This window comes from Diuraphis noxia, unplaced genomic scaffold, assembly GCF_037042655.1.
Source record: "Diuraphis noxia isolate RWA-SAM2 unplaced genomic scaffold, SU_Dnox_SAM2 contig0005, whole genome shotgun sequence".
NCBI classification, from domain to species: domain Eukaryota; kingdom Metazoa; phylum Arthropoda; class Insecta; order Hemiptera; family Aphididae; genus Diuraphis; species Diuraphis noxia.
The window spans coordinates 29,727,736-29,745,402 of record NW_028301715.1 but is presented as its reverse complement, the minus strand read 5'-3'; the positions used below and the strand labels follow the sequence as shown (position 1 = coordinate 29,745,402).

Genomic DNA, 17,667 nt, shown 5'->3' with positions numbered 1-17,667 from the left:
ACTGTAGTAGGGAATATCAATCCTCGTCCCGGCGTCTTCGGCTGGGCGGTTGAATTCGATTTTCTGGTGGCGGCCGGGTCTTACTTATGCTAATCCTCAGTGACCGCGGCCCCACAGCATGCTTTCTGGTTAACCCGATATTGTCGTGTGTTTCACATCGTGATTTTTCATCAATGCTCGAATGAGTGTTACCGTATATATTTCCAAAGGGTTTTTTAGCTGTTCATATTACAAAACATACTTGTTTTGAGTATTATAATACTTAACGATTGCCGGCCACGGTGATTTTAAAAACACTATTCGCGGACCACGCGCTCTGTTGTTGATATTGGTGTGTAACTATACGGCGTTGTACGTCTCAGACTTACCGTGGCTACCAATTGGTTGCACGCCTGTAGTTCTTGTTATACTCAGGAAGTTATGTTTCCATGTTTAAGTTATTATATTAACTATGTCTCGTTACAGTGTGTGTGTGTGTGTGTGTGTGTGTGTAATTGAAATTGGATCTAGTTGGTACATCAAGGAATCAAAAGCAAAAGATGCCTAGCACTTGTCTAAACAGGCAGAAAATCTAATAAAAAAAAAGCGGGGTATATTTATGGAACAGCAGTTTTTGACGAAATCGATTTTTTTTTTCGTTATCCAGAAATAAATGATCGTAAAAACTTGAAATATTTACAAAATATTCAAATTAGTATTTTTTCTATATCATTATATTATTTCGAAAATAGTTTGGCTTTTTGTGAGCTATTTATGGACTTAATAATTCTCAATTATTAAATTGTTTTTTATTTAGAATTTATTATGCTAATAATGTATTTTGTTCCTAAGTCATAAATCTTTAAATTATTATATATACCTATACATATATATATTCTAATAAAAGGCTGTTCCTAAGTTTTTCTGACATAACTTAAAAAATACAGAATAATATTTATTTTTGTAATATTGTTTTAATTTTTTATTACAATTTGAATACCCAAATATGATGTAGTTTTATAGTAAAAGTCATGTTTTCTCAAACGATATTAGTTATTTTGTTGTAATTAAAAAGCTTACTACCACCGAGTGGGCATAATATTATTATTATTATACTTAAACATTGACGATTCGCGGACAGCTATAATTTTTAATTTTAGTATGATATTACATTATAGTATTTTACCAAGTTCTCTGGCCTTATTTTTTCTCCCTCTATCCATAATTTCGAGTATGGGTACATATAGAAAATTTAAAGAATAGTCATATTTTTCTCACTCAATTTATTTCTTTAATATAATAATATTATAGCATAAGATAATAATAATAGTAAAATATATTCGATCGCTCCAACGGGTAAAGAACGACCGATCAAATACGTATATCGTATTATAATCATTATATCCGTCGACCGTTTCGGTTGTTTCTACGATCATATACGACATCGAAGTCGATTTAGTACGACCATCGACGAATTTTAAATAAAAAAAACGTTGATTTCGTTTTTGAACTTTATATACACCACGTTTACGTTTATATATGGGTACATTCACGTTTACTTAATAATATTAGGTAAAACACATGACGCCAAAATTAACCTTTAGCCGTTATTGTGAAAATTAAGTTTTTCGCATTTATGTACAATAATAATATTAATAATATGAGTGTATAATTTATATACATATAATGTGAGTTATATTTTATAATTATAATTATAGTTATTAATATAGTTATAATTATTTTAGATGATAATAATATTATACCTAGTAGCTCTCCTAGGACTACAGTGGACCACGGTAGATGATCAATAATAATTTATTGTTCTTGATTTGCACTCGGCTGATGCTACGAGACGATCAGTGGACGTGCAAATAATAAAATCCACAGCGCGTACATAATTTATCGCTGACATATACAACGTTGGTGTGAATTGAAATTATTCAGCTGTGATACTTAGCGACAAATTCTCTTTCGGCTTCCATTGCCAAAATATCATACGATTTGGTGATGGTCTAGGGAGTAGTCTATATAAAGTACCGTGACACATTAACCATGGTCCATGACTTTCTATAATACGTTTTTACATCTATTAATTAAACATAATATTTTCTGCTATTTATACATTTTTGTTTCTCATTAAACGCACGGCATATATTTTGCATTTAAGTGATTTGAAATCGTGTTGTGAGTGTGTGTGTGTGTGTGTGTGTGTGTGTGTGCAATACTAAATTAATATGTAGGAACATTAACGAAAGTTAATCCTAATGAAAGTTGCAACTTTTTCAATCAAATTTCACGGAAATTCGGTGATTTTTGCAACAAATCGGTTTTATAACAACATAAAACGACCGTAATGCGTACCTGAATAGCGTGTAAATAAATAGCGTAGAATATATTCAACTTGATTGGAAATATTGCTTGTATAAAATATAAATGGGTGTTCGATTTTAACACATTTTTGTGACACGTAACATATTTAATGTGGCAGCAAACAACGTTTACAGTGGTATTTAATTAATTTTTAACGTTCTTTTTCTTGGTTTTGATTTTATTATAAATCGAATACTATATAGTAGCTATACTAACTGATTGATATCGTTAAAGGCAATAATAGTTCAATTCAATTGGATTTTTTTTTTTGTATATATTAAAACGTTACGTCCTTTATATTCGTGACGATTTTTGTTCGAGCATTGCATCATTTTTCATGAAAAAAAAAAATTCAACGTGATGAATATGTCCACGCGTAATAATATTATTATTATACATTATAGGTAGGTACCCTGTAACATATACATATTTATAACGGCATTGTTGACACTTGCCACACCGTGTCGGGTATAATATTACTTTTTCGAATATTAATTTGATGAACGCGTGTTTGATTTACGATAGGAAACACTTCATGACAGCGTGTCGGTAGCCGATTAAAGTTTTCCACGAATCACTGCAAGAGCAGTAGGTAGGTATGTGTTTTGGCACTTATTAATGTAACGTATTATATGCGTCTCTTGAGGGAATTTACGTAAATTACACCGACGCGGTTATGTAGGTTATTTACTCCGGTATAGGTATGACTCTAGCACGCTATGATAATATATAATACGCGCATATGTATAAACACTATACAGGGCATTCGTATTTATAACTGCGAACACAACACACTCACACATCCTGCATACTATACATACATATTTATCACTTTAGATTATTCGGATATCCAAATGAACAACATACCTCTCACATGTGAGGAAGTAATAATTTAGTGTGCGTATTATAACCGTAAAGTGTAGACGCAATATGAATACAATATTATGACGTACTCAGTGGTATACTTTGGACCGAGGACTTTCGCACTTCTCGGTAAGTTCGAAAGAAACAATCCACCGTAATTTATTATTTTGTAGTGTGAATATTATAATAATGATAATGAGACAAAGAAGAATAGAATATCATTACGTGCATTTTATGAGATCTCATTCATATCTATATAATGCAATACAAAACAATTATACTTGGCATCTGAAGTGCATGAAAGAATAATTAATAAGTTATTGTTACCAATATAACCAAAATAGTACAAATATCATAATTATTATGTAAAATCATATTTTCACTCTGATATAATATAAGAACACAATAGGTATTTTAATATGAATCATTTTTGATTTAAAATATATATATATATTATACAGTGATAACTCTTTATAACGAAACTCGTTACAACAAAAACCTCGATATTACATAAATAACATTAAGTTAAATTTTAATGGTTGGTCTGATTTAAAACCTATTAATTATTCTCTATTACGAAATCTCTCAAAAACGAAGGAAATCGCATGGTCCCTTCAGATTCGTTATAGAGAGTTTTCACTACATATATTATATACTATATACTATAAAGTATATAGGATATATTTGGTATACTATAAGTTAATGATTCAACTATTAAATTAATAAGTTATTCGAACTGGGAACACTTCCATTGTTGGTATTATATTTTTGTAGTACCTACTCTATCTTAAAAAAAAACAATAACCCTTAAACTTACAAAATTTAAATTTTTAGGTGAAAATAAGAGAGAATAATATATATTACATTATTCTTTTAAATAATGCAAATAAGGTTATTGGATATGTAATATACATTCGTTCTGATAGTATAATATTACAAATAAATACAGCATGTAATATACATTCGTTCTGATAGTATAATATTACAAATAAATACAGCATAACTAGTCGAAATAATGCTTAAATTTCAAACTTTGAGGGTGATTTCCGATGTTAATGTGAATATCCTTGGTGCATTATAGAGGTCAAAAGTAAACATTTTCCAACAGTTTTCAAAAAAATCAAGAAAAACAACAAAAAAAAGGACAGAAAAGCGGGAATTTTTACGCAAAACCAGTTTTTGACCAAATCGATTTTTTATATGGTTGTAATTCAAAAACTAATCACTATAAACACTTGAAATTTTCACCAAATGTTTATGTTACCTAGTGATATCTATATACAGTTTAATTTTCAAAAAATTTTGAAGTTGAAAAATCATAACATTTTTTGTGTTTATAACTAAGGATTAAAAATACAACACTAAGTTTTCCATAAGTTTTCCTTTAAATAGCTATAGAGAAAACTCGAAGCGTCATTATAGGAAAAATTTTAAGTGCGTTTGAATTTTAAATTTTTACGAAATCAGGCATATGTGTATCTATGATAATATAAGGTATTATGAATTATGATAACTACAATCAATGTTTTTGGAAAAATTGATTAACCATGCCTTATGCAAAATCGTTTGAGGATAAATCGTTATCGCTACATCCTCAAACGATTTTAAACATTTGTTATTACCTATTCAAAAAGTATAAGTCGTAGATACTTGAAAATTTTATCAGTTATTTAGATTGGCATTTTCTTTACATAATTTAATTTTCAAAATATTTTGAGTTTTGTTAGGTATTTATAGACAACTGAAATTTTTAATTTTTCTGAAAATTTTTTTTTTGAAGTGTCGATAAAATTTTTTTGGCCCTATCAAAATACTTGAAAATTTTATACAAAGTTCCTCATAATTTATTCTTATAATGATTAAAAAATTATAAGAATACAGAGGCACAATTTTTTTTTATTAGCATTTGAAGTTCAAATATTGACAAAAATTCGTCAAAACCATGAATATTTGCAAATTATTTTGTAGTTCAAAATTCATAATATTGTTTTTTTTACATCTAAAGTTATAAAATTCAACACTAAGTTTTCCATAAGTTTTGCTTCAAATAGCTATAGAGGAAATTTGAAGCGTCATTATAGAAAAAATGTTTTGAGCGTTTGAGTTTTAAATTTTTATGAAATCGTGTAATGATTCACAAAGGTAATTTTCAAACCAGGTATATGTATATCTATGATAATATAAGGTATTATGAATTATGATGACTACATGCAATGTTTTTGGAATAATTTATTAACCATGCCTTATGCAAAATGCGTCTTAATTGAAAAATAAGATATTTGTTCCAAAATAGAATATATGACAATATTTAAATATAATATATCCTAGACTGACAAATCATCTTCGTTCAGAATCGTTTTTCGTATACAATGATACCTATCATTTCATTCAAATCTAACCACCCTAATCAGAGATCCACCCCACCACCTAATGTACAGCTGAGCGATACCCACTTTCCCGCTTTTTTAAACTGAATTCGAAATATTAAACGAATTTCATTTGTGTACAGTAATAATAAAAAAAAGTATATTTCAGTGGGTGTTATATTAGGACTGAATTTCATTTAATCTTAGCTAATAATAAAAAAAATATAAAATATGCATCCATGTTCCACAGCATTGTAGCTATATATGACATATAAGCAATATTATATTTGCATTTTGAGGATTTGAATATTCGAGTATAAATTTTCGAATTGTGTTTAATGTTTTTAAAGTAATTTTAACAAATTATAGGAGGAACTGTTTATACTTTATATAAGTGCGTAATAAACATACAAACTAACATGTATATGTTGGTAGTACAAATTTGAATACCTTGCAGTTATATCGATGTCGTATCCGTTCTACGATTAGTCATTATTGACTCAAAGCTTAATAACAATATTATATAATATAAATGTTATAGTAATTATTTTATAATAACTAAATATTTATAATTTAATAAATGCAAGGATTCCGGAAAATATGAATTCAATTAACAAAATAACTAGGTAATAGTAAAATAAATAACTGAAATAACAATATTATACAATTAATATATATGATAAAATATACTTAGTAATAATTTCAGTTTACAGACCATCTGCGTTTAGAATCATTTTTCATGTGAATGTATTTATCATTTAAATCATTAAATTAATTTAACATATAAATTACAATGACTTACTCACTGGTGAGGTGCACTTAATATATATTCTATATAATGTAACGAAGTGGTTACTTATTTACTTTCTCATTTTTATTTTCAAATTTGAAATGAATAAAAGTACATTTGCATGATAAAGTTGGTTAATAATATCGAGTATTTATTTTTGTTAAGGCAAGAAATCGATTGAATTTTAATTTTATGGTATTTTAAATATTATAATTCTCTTTTTGTAATTATATTTCACAAAATTCGGGTTAAATTTTAGTTCTGTAATGACTAGAATGATTTGTTTTTCAATCAATTTCATGTAACTTATTATTTTTAGATTTTTTTAATTTTGCGATATTGTTATTTTATTTGTATTACCTACTATTATATACAAGTGAAATGTTTTTGATTAAATCTATTCAACCATCGTTAATTGTTGTAAATACGTTCTATTACTTCTTGAGTGAATGACCTGCTAATGTAAATTAAATGTTTAAACAATATACATTGTACAACATACTTTATGATATACGATTGGTTATACGCTTATACGTAAATACAATGCTAAACGTTTCTAACTGTAATATCAAGAAATTGAATATTTTGGATTTGTGACAAGGTTATTGGTTTATTTAAGTATTTGTCGAGCACTTTTTGGAATAACCTAAAAGGCAAAAAAAATTGTTTAGGTCAAAATTTTATTTTAAGATGTATTCAATTCCGCAGTAGTTCGCGAGTCAAACGCCAAGAAGAATCAAAAACATTACGAGAAGCAAATGGATCCATATTGAAATATATCTGAACCCAGTTTACCTCGAAATGATTTCCGTAAATACGCTTTTTAAGTTATAACAACTGCTGTGGCGTTAAAGTTAAAAAATTATAATAATTCACCACCACCCCACATCGATGTAATTAACATTGCAAGACCATTCAGTGTCTTACATTTTAATAGTTAAGATTAATTATTGGCCGGATAGTTTTCAGTTCTCACTTACCCTCCAAAAAATTTTTAATTATTTTGTTTGAATAGTAAGTTTTTCCCCTAATATCAGAAGCAAAAGTTTCAAACTAACACATACTATTTACCCAAGAATCACGGAACCACTATTCGCTACGACAATAATCACAACACTTTGCTGTAGTATTTCGGTCTTGTTCCAATTAGTGGTCTAGTTATAATAATTGTGATCTCAGAACTACAGTTTCCACAACACGACATGACTGACACAAATTGATCTGTATCCGTATTAATTTTACTTAAATGCTCATGTGGTAAAATAGAGTTACTTATATATTATCATTAAACATTTAGTGTTCAACAGTACGTGGGTTATACCGAGGACCCTAGGTCGCAACGCGTATATAATTATTAGAGCTGCATTGTTGTGATAAATTAACAAAAGCGCGTCCGATTTTATTTCTATTTTTAATCTCGTTAACTTACTTACATTAACTTAGGTGAGTACAAATAAAATAATGTTAGGACACACACAATAAAATGTATAATAATATTTGTACGCGACGATCACTGTCCTCCGCGGTCATAAAAGTATCGTAATAACATAGAATGACAAGAGATATATATATAATTATTATTATGGTCCGAACATACATAACGACGTCTTCTTAGTACCATCGACGGACATGGCCATTTCCGTACGTTTTATTCCATTGATATAATAATTGAATTAGGTACGTGTTTTACGAACATTTTTATTGGTAGCAATCGCCAATCTATTATATGATTTACGAGCAAAGTATAGCAAAAACTTAAATAAATGTAATTTGGTATAGCTTAGGTCTCGGAAAGACCGATATCTGCGGTTTTCTTTAAAACTGAACGACGTGATTTTAGATATAAAAATTCAGTATAAACTTCTATAAATTCAACAATAAAATATTATTATTATTTGTAAGAACATTTTCATACTAAAAGCCCCCAAAAGCATACAACTTATAAATAGGTACACATAATAGTAGAGTTTTGATGGAGTACTAAAGCTGACAATGTTGAAAAGAAAAAAATATGATAAATAATTTTATCTATAAAACAGTTAATGACGACTGTAATAACACTAAACATTCGATTTGTTTAAAATACATGCATAACTACAGAATGCAATTGATTTCAGCTTGAAAAAAAGGATGATTGACTTATAAAGATGATTAGGTAGGGGGTCGGATTAGGGTTGACTATCGATTCTGACAACCGATATTATGAATTATAATATTCGGTATTATTTATTTGGCAGTTTTTTAGACCTTTAATATTAATGTAATACAGGGTGATTGATTTATCAAACAACACTCATTATTTCAAAAAGTATTGACTTTTTTCAAAATATTTATGTTGTCATTCAAAAAAGTTAAAAAATTAAAAAATGATAAGGATAAAAAATATTTAAAAATATAATTTTTTAATAAAAACATTGGTTTTTTAACAACTTGAAACCATGTAAAAAAATATTTTGAAAAAAGTCAATACTTTTTGAAATAATTAGTGTTTTATGATAAATCAATCATCCTGTATATCCTCGTTGGTTCAGAGAACCAAAACCAGAGAACAAAATACGAATACCTATTTAATATGTTTTATCTTTTTTTTAACGTTTAATTTCACATTTCAGAAGCGGAAGGGCATCACCAACTGCAGGTAACGACCATCGCCCACAACGCGGAGCACCACCACCCGCACCACCCACAGCATCGGCTACGACACGATCGGCCGTAATAGCACCCACCAGCGGGAAAACCGTCAAGCACGATGTGACCGCCGATCGGAGGGCGGACGGCCACCATGGACCCGCAGATGTGGTGGTACGACACAGGATTTGTACCAGGCGGTACGCAGATAGCTGCAGTTGTCGGTAACAGCACGGGTGGCGGAAGCGTCGGTGGCAGTGTCGGCGTCGACGGAGACGGCGGTGGCAGCAACAATAGCAGCGGCAGCGTCGGCGCAGTAACCGCCGGTGCAGTCGGTTGCACAATCGGACCGGATAACAAGACGACGCACACGGTGGCCGGAGACGGGTCGGCCGCTATTGGCGGCGGTGGCGGTGACCTCGTCGGTGGTGGTGGGACGGCGGAAGATGTGGCCGCCGCCGTGGGCCCGGTGCTCGTCATCAAGACGGTGGCCATGTGCTCGATAATATTGTGCGCAGTGTTGGGCAATGCTCTGGTGGTGATCAGCGTGGTACGGCACCGGAAACTCCGCATACTCACCAACTACTATGTCGTGTCGCTGGCCTTCGCCGACTTCCTAGTGGCGCTATGCGCCATGTCGTTCAACGCCAGCGTCGAGATTACCGGCAAGTGGATGTTTGGGTACGTCATGTGCGACGTTTGGAACAGCCTGGACGTGTACTTCTCCACCGCGTCCATACTGCATCTGTGCTGTATAAGTGTGGACCGGTATTACGCAATCGTCAGTCCACTGCAGTACCCGATCACCATGACGCAGCGCACAGTTCTGTACATGCTGCTCAACGTGTGGACTCTACCGGCGCTCATATCGTTCCTTCCGATATTCTTCGGCTGGTATACGACCGCCGAGCACCAGGCGTTTCGCCGCAAGAACCCCATGTCGTGTGTGTTCGTCGTCAACCGGTATTACGCGATCATATCTTCGTCTGTCTCGTTTTGGATACCCGGCGTCGTCATGATCGTCATGTACTACAGGTATACATTATTATTATTATTGTTGTTGTTGTTGTTGTTGTTTTGAGTAGTTTCGAGTACATGCTCGGTATCGATGGCACCTATAAAAATGATGGTATCGATTATGACGTCACAAACAGGATCATGACTGGTGATGAATGTGTTAGAACAACCACTATTTTGCACCATTCCCATTGACGCATTTAGAACCGCATGATCACCTATTATGCCGAGAAGTTGGTTAGGTCAACTAACTAGCCAACTGATTATTCTCATTTGAAACAGAACATACAAACGTCCGGTGTTTATTTATTTTTTGTTACATGGACATTTTGTTGATGCCAAAAGCTATATATTGTAATGGAGTTGTGAGACCAGTCACAACGCGTATGGATCAATATATTGTGCAGTGAGCAATATATCAGAATACTGGTTGGGTGCAGCATAAGTACAAATTCTGTAGTGTATATTGTGACTATGGAGGATTAAATAAGAAATTAAATCAGTAAGGAAAAGACAGGAGTGCCACCACCTTGTAATCAATATGACAATATGAGAGAAAATAAGTTGAGATATTTTTTTATCATGTTATGAGAAGAAAATATGGATAGACTAAATAGTTAGTAACACAAACACATAGAGTGTGAGTAAAAGTGACGCATCAAAAAAATTCCTATGAAGGTTTTAAATAATTGGATAAGAATAAAGGAGGTCCCTTAATATATCTAGCAGTGGATTATTTTTTATTGTATTTTCAAATTTTTTTTTTTATTATTACTATAGTAAAAATTACTTTTGCACAATGACGATCGAATAAGCCTAACATAATAATATTAATAATAGCGAATAAGCACATTTATTTATAGAGCTGTGGTGAATCACACATGTGTTTCAAAAAACGAATGTATACAAACGACACTTAAATAATGTAAGAACTTATTGTTGTTTGACCTAAAAATCATCTGGATTATTACGCATATACTACCATAAAGAGCAGTAGGTACGTATATTTGGGTTAAATAATAAATCATATTTAAGAAGAAAATCATTAATTTATGCAAGCGTTACTAAAGGAAACAGATACAAAGAAAAGTACATTAACACAAACTGCAGAACAAAGACGTGATAACAGCATCGACTCAAAAGAAGATGAAGAAAATAAATAACAATTTTGGTAGAATTATATCACACAATAAACTAGTAACAATAAACAAAATGGTAACTGAAAAGAAATTAAATAATTTAAAGTTTTATTAAAATATATAAAATTGGACGTATTTCAATGAAAATTAAATCAATTCATCTTATTTTATGTACTGACTACTTTATTATACTTAAAGCACGTGGTATGTATGCTCAAGAGTATAGATATTTATAGGTTTATTTATTTAGTTGATATATATACCTAATGTTTTCCTCAATTTTATATCGTAGATTTTGTATGCACAATCATTATGTGTACCTAGGATATACGACTTTATATTATATAATAGTGATATTCTTAATTTGAAAATGATGTGTAGTTTTTCAGAGCAGTGAAATAACAGCTGAATACGTTTTATAGATCATATTTACAGAAAAACAACATTTTGAATAAAAAAACGATAAACAATAATAATTACAACTAATTTAATTAAATATTAGTTAGAAAAATCTAGTTGATTTAAATTCTAAATGGAATAAAGTTATGATCTGTTACACACATAAAATGTACTTATGTTGTTAAATAAACAAATAATACAATTTGAATTTTATGTCAATTAATAATTTGAATATTAGCTTATTGTTTATAAAAATAATGCAATAGGTCTGCTCAAAATAAGTAGTAGAGGTGTTTTGAATTCGGAATTTTAAAATCAAAATGTTAAATTTGAATTTAAGTCTAAATTTTTGATTTAATTACAAATCTAAAATCTAAAATAATAAATATCAACGAAAAATAGTTCCTAAGTATGAGGCATTGCCAAACTTTATCCTTTTATCCTTTTTTTTTATAATAATATACCTTAAACATTAATATCTTTTATTTTTTATACAATTAACTATATTATGTTAATCATGAATTCAGAAAATAATAGCTGTGACATTGAAATATCATTATGATTTACAATACGGTTAAATGTAATAATATAATTACATTGTAAAGAATTAACTATATATTCATCCGAATACACTAAATATCGGCAATAAAATAAGAATTCATACCTATATGCTTTAAACTTAACAAACCTATCAACAACAAATGTGCTACCATCGACGATTTTTCTTTAAAGATTTTTTACAATTTGGATTGGCTCTTACGTAACCGAATTTCAAAGTATGGTAAGGTATTTTTTTTACACTTTAAGTTCCTACCACTTACAACTTTATTTTATGTTTCTAACAAAGAAAAAACGAGCTTATCGGTTGAACATTATTACACAAACACCTAAGTAGAGTGTTGTTTTGGACAAAGTACTAGCGAAGTTTATCAGTGACCGAGATTTCTGCGATTAAAATATTTTGTTTGTTTTTTATAAACTGTATAGTTTGTAGTATTTATAATATATATGTATAGTAATCATTCAAAATTGCTGGCATTAACAACATTTTCTATAACATGATGTTAAAATGAATTGTAATTTTAAAATTAACGGTATAATCATATGTACAAAACAAACTAAAAGGTCAAAAATATCTCGACAAACTAATATTATACCATCATTACAAAAGTTGACAATACAGTGTATTGTATTATTTGTATATTATTCATATGTGCAGTGCACTATGTATTATATTTTTATAAGCTACTATTTACATTTTTACGACTACCCATAGTATATATTGTATCAACATGTTTATTTTGCTCAGCGACTGATATTGGATCAAATGTCTGCTACCGATACTTTTAAGTGCTAATTAATAACAATATTATGTTTATAAACATCGATTGCATAAATACACTGAATGAAATACCTATACACGAATCATTCGACTAGATGTTCTAAAAATACATCCTGCAGTATAATCGGGATAATATAAATCATTTCCATGATTAATATTAATGCTGATAACTCCAATGCAAAATTATCTCTTTTTTAATTACTATAATCTCTTGGTATATTTGGCGGTATGAATTGAAAGTTAGATGTAGCTTTGCATAGTAAATTGGCATAGCATATTAAGTAGAGCATTTACGTTGATCAGTGGTTTTGACTAAATTGTTTTCGGTATAACATTTTCGTTAAAACAAAGTGGCTTTACGAACGCACTAAACCTCGTACAAATAATAATAACACGTCATACCGTAATCGCACTACAAACATATCAGCCAAGCCCGCGTGAGCTGTTTAATCGTAAACTATTTTGTAATCAACTACTGGAACAATTCGAATAATTAAATGGCTGTTTGTAACGACTATCATATATCATATACTGTTATAAGATTTAATGTAAAAATATTCGAGAATATTATCGTAATTTTAAAGAAATTCCTAATATTTTATTGTACTTATTCAGTTATTTGCCAGGCAAATTTTTTTCTACCGATTTTCCAGTTTTTATTGTCAACTATAAAGTAACTCTTGTAAGTTCGGTAATATTCAAGCAGTAATGATGCAAAATGCTGTTGATCTTCTGAACAACCTCTAATAACAAGAATTTTAAGAACAGCGTTCAAACATGCATCATTCTGGAGCAGAAAATCGAATAGACCTAATATCAATCTAATAGACCATCTATACAGCGTCTCCCCAACTATGAAGAAAATATTAGAAATGAATAATATTCAATGTGCTCGTAACATCTTCCACGAGATTTTAACACTGGTCCAATCTAATACAGTACTCAAACCAAATAATTCAATCAAACGTGTAACACCACGTGCTCAAAGCATAACAACTTGTAACATATCTATGTTGCATCAGCCTGGTAACTAAGGATAATATGCTTTTAGTTCCATTACAGATTGTCTCACATGATGGTAGCTCAACTCACTCTAAACGCAACAAGTTACCTTAACAGAACGTTTATGAAATGTATTTCGACGGTTTAACTATGAGCAATATAGAATGAAGTGGATCAGCTGCAGGAAAATTATAAGTCCTAGTTCTCATCTGGTTCCCACATGGATTTGTTGCTTGATTGAAAATTATTGTAATGTGGACCAAAGACAGAATTGGTACCGTTAGAATCACTTCTTATTATGTTCCAATACACTACCTATGCATATTTGTATATTACCAATTACACACAGTATTGACCATGAAAAAGAGTCCCGGTGAACTCTAGCAATTTAGACAAAAAAAAAAAGGTAATTAGTGCAAAGAAAAAAAATGTAAAAATATATGTAACTAAGCAACAAAAATCGAAATAATATACATTTTTCTATACCGACGTAATTTAAAATTACTATTTTTAAGATACTATCACATTTGAAAAAGTGTGTCCTGTAAAAATGTTTATCAAAAAATAAAAACTATTTTAAATGAAAACTACGCCACGATATTAAGTGCTGATAGATAAATTCGATTTTTAATGCAAAATGGATTGCTGAAAATAAAATTATATTTTAAAAATTCAAGGTAACCTATCGTCAAAATTCTAACAAGGCTAAGATTTCTGGAAATGTAACAATTTATTTTATATATTAATTTATTTTCACAAAAATGTTTCAGGAAATTGTAATTCAGTTAATAAATAAATATAAAATATTGGTAGAAATAACACGGTTTATTAAAACAACATGAATACGTTTAAAAAAAAAATTTAAATCGACTTCATACATCACATAATATATTTCAAAGAATTAATTCATCTGCTCAAGCCATACACTTTATTGTGTATTATAAAAAAAAAATATTATTTAAATATTGTCATTATTGGATTTAATATAATATTTTACGATAAAGAACTAAACATTTTTTTTTCAATTGATTTTGATAAAATAAAAAATTCGAATATCTCTTGACTGTAGTAGATTTCGAGTGTACCTCATGACGCAAGTAAGTCATTGTAATGTGTATGTTAAATAATATGAATTCAATAATAAATCATCGCATGCAAAAAAAAAAAACAGTTCTAAGTGAAGACTTTTTCAAACTCTTCTAAGGTCATTATTTTATAATTTATATATTTTTCTTTAATTAGTATAGTACGTCAAACTTATTTTTGTCAAAGACATAAAATATAATAATATTGCATCATGTTATATATTATTTTTTATTAATTTATAGCCAAATTCCGACGTATGGATTTGATAAGGTTCATGTTCACCATAATTGTAGCATAAGGTTTGTCCAAATATTTTAAAAATATCATTGTGTATAAAAATAATAATATACGTAAAACACCTTTCAAAAAAAAAAATAAATGTATCTTATCCCAATGGCCAAGTTGCCGAGGGTTATTTCTTTAATAAAAAAAAATATATATATTAATATACGTAAATAATTAAAAATGTTTTAACACAGAATAAATACAATTAAGACAAATGCATATTAAATAAATATAGGTGAATAATTTGTTTTCAACAAGTCATAAAATTAATAACTCAGTTCGTGTTAGACTCCCGACTCATAAAACGCGTGTAACTTTATCGCAACCGCATTTTTATCTACCGATAGAAGTGTTTATATTCTGCTCTACGAAAAATTGGTGATATGATTTCATTAAGCGCGATAAGCTATCTACCTAATTAGAATCAATTACGACACATAATCGCGTTTATTTGCAATGACCACCAATATGCCTAAAACATCGGTCAATGTAAATTCAAACTCGAATAAACTTTCTCTTAATGAAAAATTATTAGCGTCCAAACATTCAACTCAAATCCACTCACTCAAAACCTCCTTAACCCAAGACAACCTCACCACCAATGATATCAACAACACTCCACCTGCCTCAAAATACCCAATAAACAGTCCTCAAACTAAAAGCTTCGCCGAAACAACAGCCAACTCTCTCACGCCAAAAATGAACCAAGCTATCGTAAGACGGAATTCCAGTACATAATTGCGCTCAGTAAAATCACTGATGCGACCAACATAATCTCCGCTTCACGTATATCTAATAACAGATTTTGTGTTTTCTTCAAAAACCAACAGATAACTAATGACATCATTAACAAGCACTCGGCCATATACATTGATAACATTGAAATACCGATATGAAAATTAATTAACACGGTCAAACGCATTATATTATTTAACGTATATCCCGCTATACCGAATAACTATATCATTGAAGCGCTAGGGACACTTGGTGTTAAAATAACATCACCAATCACGGCGCTCAAGGCTGGTTTCCCACTCGATCAATTCGCACATATCACTAGCTTTCGCAGACAACTATCCATAAGTCCTGATGATTTTTCAAAACTTCGAGGATCGATCGTTATTGCCCTTGACAATACCTCATATCGCATATTCATTACGGATGACATCGTAACCTGTTTTTTATGCAAAAAAACTGGTCACGTATCATCCTCATGTAAGACTACTTACACTCCCTTCCCTCCAACGGAAAATATGGACATCTCTAATGAACAAACAACCTCTATTCCATCATCACAACATATCGTTGAAATAACTAATAGTATTAATGTGATTTCTGATTTACACCTTGACAACTCAACCCACCTAACCACCGAGGAAGCTCTGGATAATAGCGAGATACCCAATAAAAATAAGGCACAATTCACCGAAGATGATAATAACGCAGATATACCGAACTCACAGCCACACCAATCTATTTTCAAAAGGCCAGCCCCCGAATCCACATGCCCGTCAACGCCTCCCTCCCCAACAATGACTTGGCTTGGCGTAGAAGTACTCTTAGTAATAAACACAAATTCAAATAACCAAACCACGGAAAAAATTAAAGTGAGAACAAGATCAAACTCCTCAACGAGGTTCATTGAAACATTAGATGACATTCTTGAGCCAGCAACGGCTATCTTGCAGAATACAGACTCCTCGCTCACCCTTATCTCGTTAAAATATATTCTCGAAAACTTTTCGAACAAAAATATAAACATTCATGATCTGTGCAATTATGTTGGTTCCAAAACTTCTGAAGTCCTCGACATGGCTGAAAAGGTAAAACCACTAATGACGAACAAAAAAATCAAATCAAAAATACAAAGATTAATTAATTAATCTCCTATTCCAATCACTGCCTCTATCTGTAGAGCCACCTCTACAAATCCCCAACTCGAATCAACTCAACCAATAATACACAACTCTAAAACCACCCCCATTACCCAAACATGAGCTCATTAATTCAATGGAACTGCAACGGATTTTACAAACACAACACTGATATCAACCGAATCAAATATGAACAAAACCCTGATATCATCTGTTTACAAGAAACAAACTTCAAAAACCTCCATATAGGCAACATCAACGGATACACCGTATACCAGAGGTTCCCAACCTTTTTTGACTCGTGGCACCCTTGGACATTTTCTAAAAATCCGGAGGCACCCTATGCTCTATAGTCTATACTATACTATAGAGTACTTCGGTTCTATTTATTAGTGTATAATTATAATCAAAAGTAGTAAGGTGTAGGATGTGTAAGGATAGGTTTTATATTATTATAGTCCGTTTTATTACTCACAATGCTATATTTTTAATGAAATTATTTTTTCTAAAAAAATATTTCAAATAA

General features: G+C 30.6%; 1 protein-coding gene across 3 annotated transcripts in view; it reads left to right on the top strand.

Annotated features, from left to right (window-relative positions):
- The window catches only part of LOC107163534 (octopamine receptor beta-2R-like), a 192,380-nt gene that overhangs the window by 50,718 nt on the left and 123,995 nt on the right, over positions 1 to 17,667 (top strand). For all 3 annotated transcript variants that reach the window (XM_089228505.1, XM_089228506.1, XM_089228507.1), the window contains one exon: positions 8,982 to 10,032. In XM_089228505.1, the coding sequence (XP_089084631.1) occupies positions 9,152 to 10,032 (881 nt within the window). In that variant the 5' untranslated portion in view covers positions 8,982 to 9,151. The remainder of the gene's footprint in view (positions 1 to 8,981; positions 10,033 to 17,667) is intronic.